Source organism: Equus asinus, chromosome 6 (assembly GCF_041296235.1).
Source record: "Equus asinus isolate D_3611 breed Donkey chromosome 6, EquAss-T2T_v2, whole genome shotgun sequence".
Classification (NCBI taxonomy): Eukaryota; Metazoa; Chordata; class Mammalia; order Perissodactyla; family Equidae; genus Equus; species Equus asinus.
This window is the reverse complement of record NC_091795.1, coordinates 57,166,851-57,185,770: the sequence shown is the minus strand read 5'-3', so window position 1 is coordinate 57,185,770 and position 18,920 is coordinate 57,166,851. Positions and strand designations below refer to the sequence as shown.

Sequence of the window (18,920 nt, the reverse complement as noted above, 5' to 3'; positions counted from 1 at the left end):
GTTAAAGTTGTATTATGCGATTGCATCAAATCAGTCACATCTTCAGGCTCCACTTCTAATTCTAGTTCTCTTGCTGTTTCTACCACATCTATAGCCACTTCCTCCACTGAAGCCTTGAACCCCTTAAAGTCATCCATGAGGGTTGGAATCAGCTTCTTCCAAACGCCTGTTAAGGTTGATATTTTGACCTCTTCCCATGAATCACAAGTGTTTTTAATGGTGTATAGAATGGTGAATCCTTTCCAGAAGGTTTTCAATTGGCATTGCCCAGATCCATCAGAGGAATCATGATCTATGGCAGCTATAGCCTTATGACATGTATTTCTTTCTGTCTTTTATTTTTTTTTAAAGATTGGCACCTGAGCTAACAACTGTTGCCAATGTTCTTTTTTTTTTCTTCTGCTTTTTCTCCCCAGATCCCCTCAGTACATGGTTGTATATCTTAGTTGTGGGTCCCTCTAGTTGTGGCATGTGGGATGCCACCTCAGCATGGCCTGATGAGCGGTGCCACGTTCATGCCCAGGATCCGAACTGGCGAAACCCTGGGCCGCCGAAGTGGAGCGCGTGCATGTAACCACTCAGCCATGGGGCCAGCCCATGACATGTATTTCTTAAATAATAAGATTTGAAAGTTGAGGGGCTGGCCCCGTGGCCGAGTGGTTATGTTCATGCGCTCTGCTTCGGGGGCCCAGGGTTTCACTGGTTCAGATCCTGGGTGTGGACTGGCACCACTCATCAGGCCATGCTGAGGTGGCGTTCCATATGCCGCAACTAGAGGGACCCACAACTAAGATATACAACTATGTGGGGGGGGACGGGGGCGGGGTTTTGGGAAAAAAAGGAAAAATAAAATCTTTAAAAAAAAAAGATTTGAAAGTTGAAATTACTCGTTGATTCATGGGCTGCAGAATGGATGTTGTGTTAGCAGGCATGAAAACAACAACATTCATCTCATTGTACATCTTCATCAGAGCTCTTGGGTGACCAGGTGCATTGTCAATATCAATGAACATTAATATTTTGAAAGGAATCTTTTTCTAAGCAGTAGGTCACAACAGTGGGATTAAAATATTCAATAAACCATGTTGCAGACAGATGTGCTGTCTTCCAGGTTGTGTTGTTCCATTTATGGAGCACAGGCAGAGTAGATTTAGCATCGTTCTTAAGGGCCCTAGGATTTTCAGAATATTACATAAGCATTGGTGTCAGCTTAAAGTTACCAGCTGCATTAGGCCCTAACTAGCATCAGCCTGTCCCTTGAAGCTTTGAAGCCAGGCACTGACTTTACCTCTCTACCTATGAAAGTCCTAGATGGCATCTTCTTCCAATATAAGGCTGTTTTGCCTACATTGTAAATCTGTTGTTTAGTGTAGCCACTTTCATTAATTATCTTAGCTATATCTTCTGGATAACTTGCTGTAGCTTCTATATTAGCACTTGCTTCTTCACCTTGCACCTTTATATTGTGGAGATGGCATCTTTCCTTAAACTTCATGAACCAACCTCTGCTAGATTGAAATTTTTCTTCTGCTGCTTCTTTACTTTTCTCAGCCTTCATAGAATTGAGAAAAGTTAGGGCATTGTTCTAGATTAGGCTTTGGCTTAAGGGAATTTTGTGGCTGGCTTGATCTTCTATCCAAACCACTACATCTTTTTCCATATCAGCAATAAGGCTGTTTTACTTTCTTATCATTTGTGTGTTCACTGGAGTAGCACTTTTAATTTCTGTGAAGAACTTTTCTTTTGCATTCACAACTTGGCTACCTGTATGGCACAAGAGGCCTAGCTTTTGGCCTATCTCAGCTTTCGACGTGCCTTCCTCACTAAGTTTAATCATTTCTAGCTTTTTTTTTTTTAAAGATTGGCACCTGAGCTAACATCTTTTGCCAATCTTTTTTTTTCCCTTCTTCTCCCAAAGCCCCCAGTACATAGTTGTATATTCTAGTTGTAGGTCCTTCTGGTTGTGCCATGCGGGAGGCTGCCTCAGCATGGCTTGATGAGTGGTGCCCTGTCCATGCCTAGAACCTGAACCGGTGAAATCCTGGGCTGCTGAAGCAGAGGGTGTGAACACAACCACTTGGCCACAGGGCTGGCCCCTAATCATTTCTAGTTTTTGATTTAAAGTGAGAGACATGCAACTCTTCCTTTCACTTGAACATTTAAGAGGCCATTGTAGGATTTATTGGTCTAGTTTCACTATTGTTATGTCTCAGGGAATAGAGAGGCCTGAGGAGAGGGAGAGAGATGGGGTAATGGCCGGTTGGTGGAGTAGTCAGAACACACACAACATTTGTCAGGTAAGTTTCTTGTCTTATTTGGGCGCGGTTTGTGGCGACCCAAAACAATAACAGTAGTAACATCAAAGATCACTGATCACAGATCACCATAACAAATATAATAACAATGAAAAAGTTTTAAATATTGTGAGAATTACCAAAATGTGACACAGAGACATGAAAGGAACAAATGTGGGAAAAATGGCACTTGCTTGACGCAGGATTGCCACAAACTTTCATTTGTATAAAAAATGCAATATCTGCGAAGTGCAATAAAATGAGGTATGCCTGTAATTCCAGAACATTTCCATCACCCCTAAAAGAATCTCCTCCACCACAGTTCCCTTTAGCAGTCATTCCCCATTCCCCACTTCTCCAGTCCCTCAGAGAAGTCACAGCCAAGGCCTCCCTGACTTCCTAGGCCTTTCAGTCATGGTTTCAAGATGGCTGCGGTCATTGTATTCACTCTACAATCAGGAAGAGGGAGAGGCAAGGGCAGAACCCCTGGCTGAGTCAGCCCTGTCAAAGAGCTCTCTTGAAAGCCTCAACCAAAGGCTTGGCTTACATCTCTTGGGTCACTCCTCTCGGAAATGTCGAAGGGCATGTTGCTGCCTCAAGTAAAGTCAGAGTTCTATTGGAAAGGAAGAAGGGAAAACTGGATTTTGTGTAGGCAGCTAGCAGTGTCTGCTACAGACATTCATATATTAAATAAATTTAACAACATAATTTTTATATTCAGTATTCTTTCCCAAGTAGTGACATAAATGGACACATTACAGAAAGACTTTGATCTCCATGGTCTCAACCTCAAAACATTAGGTCTACGACCAAGACAACCTAAATTTCTGTTAAGTACATATTGAATCTTTCATGTATGATTTGTCTCAGTCTTATTTTTTTTTCCATCTATCACTGTCTGAAGTAATGGGTACTGTTCGTGTTATCTACCCAATTTGTCAAGCAGTATGAACTTGGAGTAAAATTGTCTCTTAAACTTAAATGACAATCCTTTAGTTCTATTGTTTTAAGATTTGTTTAAGGTGATGGGCTTTGAGGAGTTTTTAAAAGAGGTATCCCACACAGATATTCCATATGTTTCAGAGTTAAGAAAATTATCTACTCCAGTCTACTGATGAAATATTCTTTTCACACAGGCATAACCTAAGAATTAGGTAACTCAGATATATTTAATAAGCACACAATTCAACATTCTGATCAGTCACTTAACAAATATTTATGCGTTGTCTAAATTAGATAACGCATAAATATTTGTAAAGTCCATCACCTTAAGCAAGTGGCCTTTTTGTCATCAGTAAATAGAAGGTGGGAGGACTGCTTGGGATTCATAAATGTTTAAAGGACCTTGCTCTTCACTAGCACACATGTTGTCAACCTCCCTCTCTGGGCAGCTCCATTATTTCTGGCCATCAGTAGTAAGGGTGGACAGAGCAATCTAAGGGACAGGCTACCTGGGCTGCTCCAGCTGCAGGTCCAATTAGGGCGCAGGAGAAGGGGCTTTTGCCTTTTTATTGTCCATAGGTTCTTTCATGTAATGCTGCTGACTTGTAAAATAGATGAGGCAGCATTGATATGCAAGTACCTGATTTATTACCAACTCGAACTTGAACAGCATCAGTGGGAAATGCATCAGATCTGCAGTACCCTGCAAGATTTGGGTTTTCCCCTTTGTGATGCAATTCTTGACTTGAAATAGAAATTCTTTTCAAATCTTTCCCAGACTTTTCTTTAAGGTGAACCCATCCATTGGTTCTAAACTTTGGTGGGCATAAGAATTGCCTGGAGAGCATGATAAAAACAGATTCCTCAACTCCACCTGCAGAGTTTCCATTTTTGTAGGTCTGGGGAAGGGGCCGAGGATTTGATTTTCTACAAAACTCTCAGGTGCTGCTGGTGCTGCTGGTTCTTGGACCACTCTTTGACTAGGGAAGAGCTGGGCCATATGTTTCCAATTTCTGTTTACTTCAGTTGCATGTGCTTTCTTTTCATAATGCTAACATCAGAGGGGCTGTTCATGGTTGACGAACTCAGAGGAGAATAAGCACAATACAGGCTTGACCGAAACCTTCAACTCCGCTTGTTCAGCATCTTCTGGGACTCCCTCACTCTCAGGATAAAACGGCTGCACACTTTTCAATAGTTCTACCTATTTTCTCTCCTGTTTTGTCTCTTCTGCAAGATCTGGTTGACCTGAAGTTTCTCTTGAATATTTTGCTAATACCTTTTGTATCTACCAGCTAATATCTTTCCCTCCATCTGTATAACAGATTGCCTTTCTGATTCCCTTTCAGGTCAATACTTCCCACTCAGCATTCCTCCACATTTTATATGTATCTCTTAAGATATTTTTATAGCCCTACTAAAATTCCATTTGTGATATTATCCTGTCTTTATTGCTGTACTACTCTTTTTCTTCATTTTCCTTTGGTACTACAGTACACTATCAACAGGAAATAAATGGTACCCCTTAGTATTATAAATCCACTTAGAAAATTACATAAAATTTCCTAAGCCACTGATCCCTTCTGTATCTTCTTAACCAGCTCGAATGCCGTATGTAGAAGCAGTATCTTTTGACTTCTCTAGAGATTGGTTTAATCTATCCCCTGCGATTTCCCAGTGCATTTTTTCCTAAATTTTTTTTCAATTGAGGTATAATTTAAATTCGGTAACATTCACCCTCTTTAGTGTAGAGTTCAATGAGTTTTGGCAACTGCATACAGTCTCGTAACTACCACCATGAAGGAAACAGAACTGTCCCATCACCCCGGAAGTTCCCTCGTGCCCCTTTGCAACAGTCCTCTCCCCCGACTCTCAGCCTTTGGCAACCACTGATCAGTTTCCTGTTCCTGTAGTTTTGGCTTTTCCAGAATGTGGAGTTAAAATAAAAGTGGAAATGTTTTATTACGTTTAAACTTGAACTTAGTCCTTGTATTTAAAGAAGTAATGGTGTAGGGGTAAGATTTGGCACTCTTGCCGTGGTGGCCCGGCTTCATTTTCTGGTCAGGGAAGCATACCACCCATCTGGCAGTTGTCATACTCTAGTGGCTGCATGTTGCTGTGATGCTGAAAGCTATGCCACCAGTATTTCACATACCAGCTGGGTCACACAAAGTGGACAAGTTTCAGTGGAACTTCCAGCCTCGACAGCCTAGGAAAAAGGACTTGGTTACCCACTTCGGAAAAAATTGGCTATGAAAACCCTATAAATAGCAGTGGAGCATTGTCTAATATAGCAGTGGAAGGCGAGAGGATGATGCAAAAAGACCAGGCAGGGTTCCACTCTGCTGTACACGGGGTGCTAGGGGTTAGAATCAACTCCATGGCACTAACAAATACAAAGAAGAAATTCTAAAAGCTGAGAATAGGTAAATTTTATGCCAAATATACTCAACTGTCCTTGTAATAAGTATTTTGTTTTATTTAGCATTTTAAAATAGAATGAATGCACAGTTCAGAGTTTCATTATACTTTAGTTTTAGAATATTACTATTTTTCTCCAAAAATAATCTTCCCTTTCTCTTAAAAACACTTTTGAATACATTCAGATGTTAAAAGTTTGTTCATTTTGCTTGCTTGCTAAGTAATAAAATATATGAAAGTTAAGTTAGGACATATACAATTTTTTTAAAGGTAGACAAGCTGACATTTCTTTTTGTCTTTCTTTTATACAGGTGTCTGCTTCAGAATGGTAAGTCAATACAATCTGTTTATTTATTTATTTTTGTCATTTTTTTCACTGTTATTTCTAATCACAGAGAGTGAGCAGTTTTCTACTTAGTGCTAGTGTATTGCATATTCTGTCCTTGACAGCAAATGAAGAAGAAATATTTGCATTTCTTCAAAATTACTGATTAAGATTTTTATTAAAGCCATCTTTAGAAAGTAGTTAATATTCAAAATATATAAAGAACTCATGCAACTTAATATCAAAAAAAAAACAACCTTATTAAAAAATGGGCAGAGGACTTGAATAGACCTTTTCCCAAAGAAGACACACAGACAACCAACAGACACATGAAAAGATGCTCAACATCACTAATCATCAGGGAAATGCAAATCAAAACCACAATGAGTGCCACCTCACACCTGTCAGCATAGCTATCATCAAAAAGACTGAAAATAACAAGTGTTGGAGAGGACGTGGAGAAAAGGGAACCCTCATACACTATTGATGGGAATGTAAATTGGTGCAGCTACTATGGAAAACAGTATGGAACCTCCTCAAAAAATTAAAAATAGGACTACCATACGATCCAGCAATTCCAATTCTGAGTATCTGAAGAAAATGAAAGTGCTAGTTCAAAGAGATAAATGCACCCCATGTTCATTGCATTATTTATAATAGCCAAGATATGGAAGCAATCTAAGTATTCGGCAATAGATGAATGGGTAAAGAAGAAGTGGTATATATATACATATACCACATACATATATATATATATGTATATGCACACACACACTCTGGAATATTACTCAGCCATAAAAAAGAATGAAATCTTGCCATTTGTGACAACATGGATGGACCTAGAAGGTAATATGCTAAGTGAAATAAATCAGACAGAGAAAGACAAATACCATGTAATTTCACTTATATGTGGAATCTAAAAAACAAAACAAATGAACAAACAAAACAAAACAGAAACAGACTCATAGGTACAGGAAACAAACTGTTGGTTACCAGAGGGGAGGGGTTGAGGGTGGGCGGAATAGGTGAAAGGGATTAAGAGGTACAGACTTCCAGTTATAAAATAAAGTCACAGGTATGTAATGTACAGCAGAGGGAATATAGTCAATAATATAGTAATAACTTTGTATGGTGAAAAAAAGGTAGCCTATTAAAAACTTTACAGCCTCCCAGTTTTTAGTTAATGTTTTCTATGAATTTCAAAAGTACTTCTCTTAGGATGATTGAATTAAACATTTAATTAGGCATATTGAATATAAAGTATGAGATCTTCCACTTGTTATGAATGAAACAATCCTTCCAGGCAAGGGAATACAGAAATTGCAAGATGAAAAATGCTCATGTTGCATAGGGAAGCGATTCCCAGATTTTTAGAAGTTTAAACTCCTTGTTGCCTTTTAAATTTTTATTTAAAAAAATTTTTTTTGTGAGGAAACTTAGCCCTGGGCTAACATCTGTGCCAGTCTTCCTCCATTTGATGTGGGGTGCCGCCACAGCGTGGCTTGACCAGTAGTGCCAGGTCTGCGCCCAGATCCGAACCTGCAAACCCCAGGCTGCTGAAGTGGAGTACCTGAACTTAACCACTATGCCACCAGGCCAGCCCCTAAACTTTTAGTTTTTGGTATATATACCTTTCCTAAAAGTTAAATGTGGCATTTATTTTCACCTGTTATCTGAGTTGGCAGTCACTAGGTCTCTGTTCTTAACCTCTGAGAGTTTTAACATATTCCCACCAGTAAAGTCTCCGCATTTTGAGGTAGTTCCATCCCCTACAGTTCAAATTATCTTCCTTTTCATTATTACCTGTGAGAGCTTGACTTATTTTCAGAACCAGCTTCTACATCACTCCTAGCTGTAACCAACTCGGTTTGTGTTGCTTCATTTTTGTTGAGCATGTGCAGGGTAGAGATCTTGGTCACCCTGGACTCCAAACAGGGAAGAGCATGTTTTTAAAAAGTTCTAGTAGATTGAATCCACAAGAACTTTAGTATGATATAGTTGAAATAATTCAAAATTAAAATGTTGCTAGTTTTTCGTTTGTCAGTAGCATAACTGAATTTGGAACCAGGAAAAGGAATTAAAAAAAATTAAGAATAATAGGAGACATAAATTTACCCAAAGACAATTATATAACATGCGGCAAGTCCAGAGCCAACAGAAAACATCAGAATCTTTTAATCGAATACTTTATATTGACCATAACTGGTTATCTTTCCTCAGTGATTGCGATTCTTGGAGTGACCATCATTTGGAATGCAGATTAACAATGTAATTTAGTGTTAGCAGACAGGGGAGCAATGCAGCTGAATCTTATGGATCCCAAAACACATCATAGAAACTGTTTCTGAAGTAATTCCCACTATCAGTTTATTGTGTCATAATGTGCTGTCTTTACTGAAAGTGGAATTTAACAAAAAATAGCATTGAAGTGAAGGTTCTTGTAAATAAAGGTATTAACCATAGGTCAGCTGCACAATTTTTGGTGTAGACTATATTTTGGAAAAAAAAGTTACTGTCAGCTTTGCATTTTTTGAGTGTTAGGATAAAGTATGTTGTGAATTCAGACTTTTGATGCTGGACTTCGTCTCTCTTGTTTTCCCCTGAAACCAGTACGCAGAAGATGAGGCTAGGAAAATAGGAGTGGTTGGCTGGGTGAAGAATACCAGCAAAGGCACTGTGACAGGCCAAGTGCAAGGCCCTGAAGAGAAAGTCAATTCCATGTAAGTAATAAGACTAAGAGCACACTCATGCAATTTATGAAATTACCTTAATGTTTCACTGGACAATAAGAATCGTATTGATGAGCCAAATTTAGTTTGTAGATTACAACTAAACTAACAGGCTTTAGGCAGACCAGCAAAGAAATAGAGTTGAGAGTAGGATTTCTACATTTAAGAATGGATTTCCCACTTGGGCAGGCCCCTAAAGAGAGCAACAGCATCTCTCTCCAGTCTACGTGAAATGTGCTCTGTGAAGTCTCCACTAATATGGGGGCAACATCCAGGGCCCAAGTGTTTCTCATCTGAAGTGGTTGTGAAGAAGCACAGTGCCTTAGGATGGTTCTTAAAGTTCTTAAAGTAGTCTTCAAGGCAAAAAGATTGCCATCTCCTTTTCATTGTTTAAGTATCTTATTTATCTATTTGTAATTTTATTTTTACTGTCAATGAAAGTGTGTTTAATGAGGTGTATGGTTACCATAATCTGAGTCCTTGCAGTCCAAAGGAGAGCAGATTCAGTAATATAGACAAAAGTGCCCTGTGTGCACAGTGTGATTTCCAAAGGCTTTTCAGCTTCACAATTTCCACTGTTCTCTCTTTTTTTATTATTATTATTGAGTTCATAATAGTTTACATCATTGTGAAATTTCAGTTGTACATTATTTCTTGTCTCTCACCACGTAAGTGCTCCCCTTCACCCCCCACCCCCGTCCCTATGGTAACCACTGAACTGTTTTCTTTGTCCATGTGTTTGTTTATATTCCACATATGAGTGAAATCATATGGTGTTTGTCTTTTTCACTCTGGCTTATTTTGCTTAGCATAATACCCTCCAGGTCCATACGTGTTGTTGCAAATGGGATGATTTTTTCTTTTTTTATGCCAGAGTAGTATTCCATTGTATATATGTACACCACATCTTCTTTATCCAATCATCAGTCAGTGGGCACTTGGATTGTTTCCATGTCTTAGCTATTGTGAATAGTGCTGTGATGAACATAGGGGTGCATATGTTACTTTGGATTGTTGATTTCAAATTGTTTGGGTCGATACCCAGTAGTGGGATAGCTGGGTCATATGGTATTTCTATTTTTAGTTTTTTGAGGAATCTCTCTACTGTTTTCCAAGGTGGCTGCACCAGTTTGCATTCCCACCAGCAGGGTATGAGGGTTCCCTTTTCTCCGCACCTTCTCCAACATTTGTTAGTTTTAGTCTTAGTGATTATAGCCATTTTAAGAGGTGTAAAGTGGTATCTTAGTGTAGTTTTGGTTTGCATTTACCTGATGATTAGCGATGTTGAACATCTTTTCATGTGTTTATTGGCCATCTGTATATCTTCTTTGGAAAAATGTCTGTTCATATCCTCTGCCCATTTTTTGATTGGACTGTTTGTTTTTTGGTTGTTCAGTTGTGTGAGTTCCTTATATACTACAGAGATTAACCCCTTGTTGGATATATGATTTGCAAATATTTTCTCCCAATTTGTGGGTTGTCTTTTTGTTTTGATCCTAGCTTCTTTTGCCTTGCAGAAGCTCTTTAGTCTGATGAAGTCCCACTTGTTTATTTTTCATTTGTTTCCCTTGTCTGAGAAGACGTGGTATTTGAAAAGATCCTTTTAAGTTCGATGTCAAAGACTGTACACCTATATTATCTTCCAGGAGTTTTATGATTTCAGGACTTATCTTCAAGTCTTTGATCCATTTTGAGTTTATTTTTGTGGTGGTGTGAGACAATGATCTGCTTTCATTCTTTTTGCGGTCCGTTTTTCCCAACACCATTTATTGAAGAGACTATTTTTTCTTCATTCTATGTTCTTGGCACCTTTGTCAAAGATAAGCTGTCCGTAGATGTGCGGTTTTATTTCTCGGCTTTCAGTTCTGCTCCATTGATCAGCGTGCCCGTTTTTGTACCAGTACCATGCTGTTTTGATAATGGCTTTGTAGTACATTTTGAAGTCAGGGATTGTGATGCCTCCCACTTTGTTCTTTTTTCTCAGGATTGCTTTAGCAATTCAGGGTCTTTGGTTGCCCCATATGAATTTTAGGATTCTTTGTTCTATTTCCGTGAAGAATGTCAATGGGATTCTGATTGGGATTGCATTGAATCTGGAGATAGCTTTCAGTAGTATGGACATTTTAACTATGTTTATTCTTCTAATCCATGTGCATGGAATCTCTTTCCATCTCTTTATGTCATCATCTATTTCCTTCAATAATGTCTTATAGTTTTCATTGTATAAGTCCTTCACCTCCTTGGTCAAATTTATTCGTAGATATTTTATTCTTTTTGTTGGGATTGTAAATGGAATTGTATTCTTTAGTTCTCTTTCTGTAAGTTCGTTATTAGAGTATAGAAATGCATGTGATTTTTGTTAGTTGATTTTGTACCCTGCAACTCTAGTGTAGTTGTTGATTATTTCTAATAGTTTTCTGATGGACTCTTCAGGGTTTTCTATATATAAGATCATGTTGTCTGCAAATGGCAAGAGTTTCACTTCTTCACTCCCTATTTGGATTCCTTTTATTCCTTTCTCTTGCCTAATTGCTCCAGCCAAAACCTCCAGTACTCACCTACAACATGACTAACAATAATGTACAACTGAAATTTCGCAAGATTGTAAACTATCATAATCTTAATAAAAAGTTAAAAAAAACAACCTCCAGTACTATGTTGAATAAGAGTGGTGATAGTGGGCATGCTTGTCTTGTTCCTGTTCTCAGAGGGATGGCATTCAGTTTTTTCCCCATTGAGTATGATGTTGGCTATGGGTTTGTCATATATGACCTTTATTATGTTGAGGTAATTACCTTCTATCCCCATTTTATTAAGAGTTTTTATCATAAATGGATGTTGGGTCCTGTCAAATGCTTTTTCTGCATCTATTGAGATGATCATGCAGTTTTTATTCTTCATTTTGTTAATGTGCAGTATCACATTGATTGATTTGTGGATGTTGAACCATCCCTGTGTCCCTGGTATAAATCCCATTTGATCATAATGTATGATCTTTTTGATGTATTGCTGTATTCAGGTTGCCAATATATTGTTGAGGATTTTTGCATCTATGTTCATCAGCGATACTGGCCTGTAGTTTTCCTTTTTTGTGTTGTCCTTGTCAGGCTTTGGTATCAGAGTGATGTTGGTCTCGTAGAATTTGTTAGGAAGCCTTCCATCTTCCCTAATTTTTTGGAATAGCTTGAAAAGGATAGGTATTAAATCCTCTTTGAAAGTTTGGTGGAATTTTCCGGGGAAGGCGTCTGGTCCTGGGCTTTTATTTTTTGGGATGTTTTTGATTACTGTTTCAATCTTCTTACTTGGATTGGCCTACTCAGATTATCTATTTCTTCTTGATTCAGCTTTAGGAGGTTGTGAGAGTCTAAGAATTTATCCATTTCTTCTACACTATCCATTTTGTTGGCATACAGCTTTTTGTAGTATTCTCTTATAATCTTTTGTATTTCTGTGGTATCCATTGTTATTTTTTTTCTTTCATTTCTAATTTTATTTATCTGAGCTTTCTCTCTCTTTTTCTTTGTAGGTCTGACTAGGGGTTTGTCAATTTTACTTATCTTCCCAAAGAACAGCTCTTTGTTTCATTGATCCTTTCTGCTGCATTTTTTGTTTCAGTTGCATTTATTTCTGCACTGATTTTTATTATTTCTCTCCTTCTGCTGACTTTGGGCTTTGTTTATTCTTCTTTTTCAAATTCAGTTAGGTTAGCTTATTTGGCATTTTTCTTGTTTGCTAAGGTGAGCCTGTATTGCGATGAGTTTCCCTCTTAGTACTGCTTTTGCTGCATCTTGTATGAGTTGATATGGTATGTTTTCATTTTCATTTGTCTCTAGATTTTTTTTATTTTTCCTTTAATTTCTTCAATGATCCATTGGTTGTTCAATAACCTGTTGCTTAGTCTCCACATCTTTGTCCCTTTCTCAGCTTTTTTCTTTTAATTAACTTTTAGCTTCATAGCATTGTGATTGGAAAAGATGCTTGTTATTATTTCAATCTTCTTAAATTTGTTGAGGCTTGCCTTGTTTCCCAGCATATGGTGTATCTTTGAGAACGTTCCATGCACACTTGAGAAGAATGTGCATTCTGCTGTTTTTGGATGGAGTGTTCTATATATGTCTATTAAGTCCAACTGATCTAGTTTTTCCTTAATTCCACTGTTTCCTTGTTGATTTTCTTTCTAGAGGATCTATCCATTGATATGAGTGGAGTGTTGAGGTCCCCTACTATTATTGTGTTGTTATTAATATCTCCTTTTAGGTTTGTTAATAGTTGCTAGTATTTTGGTGCTCCTGTGTTGGGTGCATAGATATTTATGTGTTATGTCATCTTGGTGGAGTGTCCCTTTGATCATTATATACTGCCCCTCTTTGTCTCTCTTTACCTGTCTTGTCTTAAAGTCTACTTTGTCTGAGATAAGTATTGCGACATCTGCTTTCTTTTGTTTGCCATTAGCTTGGAGTATCGTCTTCCATCCCTTCACTCTGAGCCTGTGTTTGTCATTGGAGCTGAGGTGTGTTTCCTGGAGGCAGCATATTGTTGGGTCTTGTTCTTTAATCCATCTCGCCACTCTATGTTTTTTTATTGGAGAATTCAATCCATTTACATTTAGGGTGATTATTGATATATGAGGGCTTAATGCAGCCATTTTATCACTCATTTTCCAGTTCTCCTGCATTGCCTTTGTTTCTCATCCCATGTGTTTCGGTCTACCAATTGAGTTGTGTAGTTTTTTATGTTGTGTTTCTTTGTTTTCTCCTTATGTATTATTTGTGTCTCTGTTCTGCTTTTTTGTTTAGTGGTTACCATGAGGTTTGTATTCAAAATCTTGTAGATAAGGTAGTCCATTTTCTGATGGCCTCTTACTTCCTTAGACTAAACCGATTCAGTCCCTTTCCTCTTCCTCTCCTAAGTTGTTTTTCTCAAGTCTTATTCCATCTTGTGTTGTGAGTTTGTGGTTAAAATGACAAGATTACCTTTCTTTTTGGTGTTTTCCTTCCCTGTATCTTTAATGTTATACTTGAGTATTTGCTAATCTGTTCTGATGTATAGCTACAATTTTCTGCTTTTGTCTACCTATTTATCTCCTTATTCCATGGTTTGTAACCCCTTTCTCCCCCCCTTTTATTTTTCAGGTAGGAGGGTCTTCTTGAGAATTTCTTGTAAGTGTGTGTGTGGGGGTCTTGTGGCTATGAACTCCCTTAGCTTTTGTTTGTCTGGGAAAGTTTTTATTTCTCCATCATATCTGAAGGATATTTTCACTGGATAGAGTATTTTCGCTGGAAGTTTTTGTCCTTCAAAGATTTAAATATGTCATTTCAGTTCTCTCCTAGCCTGTAAGGTTTCTGCAGAGAAATCCACTGAAAACCTGATAGTAGTTCCTTTGTAGGTTATTTTCTTCTGCCTTGCTGCCCTTAGTATTTTTCATTTCTCATTTACTTTTGCCAGTTTCACTACTATATGCCTTGCTGTATGTCTTTTTACATTGACACATTTAGGAGATCTGATAGCCTTTCCACATGGATTTCCATCTCCTTCCCCAGGTTTAGGACGTTCTCTGCCATTATTTCTTTGAACAAGCTTTCTGCTCCATTCTCCTTCTCTCCTCCCTCTTGAATACCTGTAATTGTTATGTTGCATTTCCTAATTGAGTCAGATATTTCTTGGAGACTTTCTTCATTTGTTTTTAGTCTTAGTTTTCTCTCCTCCTCTATCTGGAATTTTTCAATATGTCTATCCTCCATTATGCTGGTTTGCTCCTCTATGGTGTCCGATCGAGCATTCAGGGAATCCATATTGTGTTTTGTCCCATTGATTGTGTCTTTCATCTCCATTATTTCTGATTGACTCTTCTTTATAGTTTCAATCTCTTTTGTGAAGTAGCTTCTGAACTTGTTGAATTGTTTCTCTACATTCTCTTTTAACTCATTGAGTTTTTTGATAATAGCTATTTTGAATTCTCTGTCATTTCGATTATATATTTCTGTGTCTTCAGGACTGATTTCTGGATACTTGTCATTTTCTCTCTGGTCTGAGGATTTAACACAATTTTTTTTTTAATTTTTTTTTTTTTAAGAATTTATTTTTTCCTCTTTCTCCCCAAAGCCCCCCGGTACATAGTTGTATATTCTTCATTGTGGGTCCTTCTAGTTGTGGCATGTGGGACGCTGCCTCAGCGTGGTTTGATGAGCAGTGCCATGTCCGCGCCCAGGATTCAAACCAACGAAACACTGGGCCACCTGCAGCGGAGTGTGCGAGCTTAACCACTCGGCCACGGGGCCAGCCCCAACACAATTTTTGATACTGCTAGATGGTCTGCCTTGGTTCTTTTGCATCCTGGTATTATTTGGTTGCAGTTACCACCTATTGCCACTGGATGGGGGTCAAGAGCCACGTATTCTGAGCCATCTGCAATCAGCTGGGATCTTAGGCACTGGAGCTGGTTCTGGGCAGGTGGGAGGGAGGGGCTCTTTTTCTGTGTGCTCTCAGGGGTTTTATCACTCTGCTGTTGCTATCTGCTCTCCTGGGGTTTGGCTTGATGAGGTCACCCCTGCATTAGCTTTCACCTCAGTATGGGCTTTCCACTAGGCTGGGAAGGACCTCTGGGATCTTTGATGGTCCTGCGAATGAACATCCCCTCCTCCCTTCCTTCCCTCGCTGAAGCCATGCGCAGTCCTGGATGGCAGTCTTTTGGGGAGGGAGTGAAGTTTTCTATTAACCTCATTCCATTTCCTCCGAGGGGGGCTCCAGCTTCTCCACTGTCCGACATATGGCTGCATGGGTCTCTCAGATGTCTTTTGTGTTGTGTGGATGTCCTCTGTTGGAGTATCAATGTCTTTTTCATTGTATGGTGGATGGAAGAGATCACCAGAGATCTCACTCGGCCATGATGCTGATGTCGCTCTACCATCTTTTTTTTTTTAATAAAATATCACTAACATTTATTGAGCATTTGCAACATGTTAGGCAGTGTGCTAAACACTTTACACAGATTATTTCATTTAATCTTCATAACAGATCCTATGAGGTAGGTAGTATTAATTATACCCAATTTATTTTATTTTATGGTTTGTAGTTTATCTTTGTTTTCATTACTTAATGTTTTCAGATTTAAAAGGCAATACTTTTTTGCTTATTGTACTAAGTGAAGGAACAAAATGCAGGGAGGCATAAGAACAAGGCTAGTAATCTGCACCTTCCCCTCAGCTTCCCTCCCCTTTACGTAACCTGTGCCAGTGGCCTCATGACTACTTTCCAGAGCTTTGTCTTTCACTTAAAAATATTCAAGCATACATTAATAATTAGAATTTTGCTTGTTTTTACTGAAATAGTATACTTTATGCATATTTTTCTGTAACTAGCTTTTTCATTTCATGGACATTCAACATCCGTAAATATATAACTACCAACTTCTTATTTTTTCTAATTTCTTTATGTATAGGTACATACTTTTATTTGTGTGTAAAACCACATCTCACTTGAAAAGTAAGGTCTAAAAATGTAATTTCATAAAATGTGGGGTAACAGTTATTGGAAAACAGTATTTTTCAGTAGGATTGTCACAGAATGCACAAAAGACAAGGTTGTGAGTCTTATGCGGTACACAACTAATAGTTCAATGGATGAGAGAATGCTGAATGTCTATGAGGTAGTTTGAGAATGGGGACTATGTGGAGGATGGATGCTCATGCCAATCATGCTGTATTGTAATCCATTTTGTAGCAGGTTTTTGATTAATTTCCTCAACATCACTGTAATCATATTATATGTTCTGCCCATTTTTTCTTTCCAGCTACTGCATACCTCTCCTCCCCTGCACACCACCAGTAATCTATGTCAGCAACCTGTGTGTTTCCTTCTGTGTTTGTCTCCATGTTCAACTTCTCATATACACACACTGGGGTCCACATGTATTTTTGGGTGGTGATCAGTGTTTGCTTTTCAAATATGGGATCATGGTGTATGCACTTCTCTGCATCTCACTGTTGCCATTCAATTCAAAATCCCTCCAAGTCAGATGTTATAGCTCTAATCCATTCTTTTGAATAGCTGCTTCATATTCTACAGTATAAATGTCCCATTATTTATTACCTTATTGGTGGGAACTCATTTTGTTTCTCATTTACTTTTTCAATGAGAGCAATGCTATAATAAACATTTCATGGGGATTTTATTTTTATGGGGGAGAGTCCCAAGAGTGTGATTTGTTGGTTGGAGTGTCTGTGTATTTTTTTTTTTTTTTTTTAAAGATTTTATTTTTTCCTTTTTCTCCCCAAAGCCCCCCGGTACATAGTTGTATATTCTTCGTTGTGGGTCCTTCTAGTTGTGGCATGTGGGACGCTGCCTCAGCGTGGTTTGATGAGCAGTGCCATGTCCGCGCCCAGGATTCGAACCAACGAAACACTGGCTGCTTGCAGCGGAGCGCGCGAACTTAACCACTCGGCCACGGGGCCAGCCCCGTCTGTGTATTTTTAATTTAAAAATATTTGTCAGACCACTTTTCAAAACAGCTGTTAACTATTTACATTTTTTTCTCTTCATCCTGTGTGCAATTTGTTTTATTGCTCTCTAATTTTTCTTTTATCTGATTGGGTGTAGAGTGACATTATTTTTTACTATAATTTGCATTTCTCTAATTACTAGTTACTTTGAGCTTTTTCATGCTCAGGACCATGTAGTGTTTTCTTGTGAACTCCCTTTTCACATCCTTTACCCATTTTGCATTGAATTCCTGTCTCTAGCCAGTTTTTAAGAGCTCTTTGTATATTGGTGATGATTACTAACTCATTATCTGTTATCTCTTTTGCAAGTATTTTCCCAAATCTCTCATTTGCTTGTTAGTTTTGTTTATGATAGCTTTTTAAACAAAAATTGTTTTTAATTTTTATAAACTCAACTATGGTTATCTTTTCTTTCTGGTTAAGAAACAGATTGTGTTGTTTCCTTGGTTTCCTTCTAATGTTTGATGCTTTATTTATTACATTAAATTAAGTAAATTAAGCATTTACTCCATCTGGAATTTGTTTTTTATTTATAATATGAGATTGGGGACTATTTTCTACCAGATGGATAGCCAGTTGTGCCGTAACCATTTATTAAATAATCACTCTTTTCCCTTGAATTGAAATACATTTTTTGTCATGTACTAAAATCTCATATAAACTGGATTTTATTTCTGGATTCCTATACAATACTCCATATTGATTTAATTACAGTGGCTTTATAGTATATTTCCTTTCACCATTCTTCTTCATTCATTCATTTGCTTTCTTGGGCTTTTATTTTCTCTCTAAACTTTGAGATACTTTTATCCATTTAATTGGAATTATATTTGTTTTCTAAAAAAAATTTCTCTGATTATCTTACAGATATGCCATCTAAAATAAACTTTATTTTTTAGAACAGTTTTAGATTTACAGAAAAGTTCTGAAGATAGTACATACGTTATAATTAATGAATCAATATTAATACATTAAAGTCTATATTTTATTCAGGTTTTCTCAGTTTTTGCCTAATGTCCTTTTTCTCTTCTAGGAACCCATTGTTTTACTTGCTTTTTAATGGTACATTTTTATATTTTCAAGAGAATTGATGTTAAGTCTTGTCATCTAAGAATAGGGATATCTTTTCATTTGCTCAGATTTTAAAATTTATCCTTCAATATGATTTTATGATTATCATCATATAGGTTATATGCTTTTCTTGCTAAGTTTATTCCTAAGTATTTGTCTTCATCAGTTTGAGCTGCTCTAACAAAGTACCACAGACTGGTGGCTTATAAACAGCAGAAATTTATTTCTTAAAGTGCAAGAGGCTGGAAGTCCCAGATCAGAGTGCCGGCAAGGCCGGGTTCTGGTGACAGCCCTCTTCTGGGTTGCAGACTACTGACTTCTCACTGTATCCTCACGTGGTGGAAAGAGCTAGCTAGAATTCTGGCCTCAGCTTATAAGGACACTAATCCCATTCATGAGAGTTTCACCTTCATGACCTAATTACCTCCCAGAGGCCCCAACGCTAAATACCAAGACATTGGGGGTTAGACATCAACATGTGAATTTTGACTGGGGCATATTCAGTCCATAACAATATTTTATTGCCTTTTTCACTGTTGTGTATGGAATATTTTTCTTATTTCCGTTTCTGGGTACTAATGCTAGAATAGGGAAAACCTAATAACTTTTATATATTTATTTTATATCATAGAGTTATCTT

At 37.8% G+C, this 18,920-nt stretch overlaps 1 protein-coding gene across 3 annotated transcripts in view; it reads left to right on the top strand.

The window, feature by feature from the left end:
• ACYP2 (acylphosphatase 2) overlaps window positions 1–18,920 on the top strand; it is a 153,099-nt gene that overhangs the window by 6,318 nt on the left and 127,861 nt on the right. For all 3 annotated transcript variants that reach the window (XM_014842993.3, XM_070512102.1, XM_070512101.1), the window contains exons 2-3: window positions 5,969–5,985; window positions 8,593–8,702. In XM_014842993.3, the coding sequence (XP_014698479.1) occupies window positions 5,969–5,985; window positions 8,593–8,702 (127 nt within the window). The remainder of the gene's footprint in view (window positions 1–5,968; window positions 5,986–8,592; window positions 8,703–18,920) is intronic.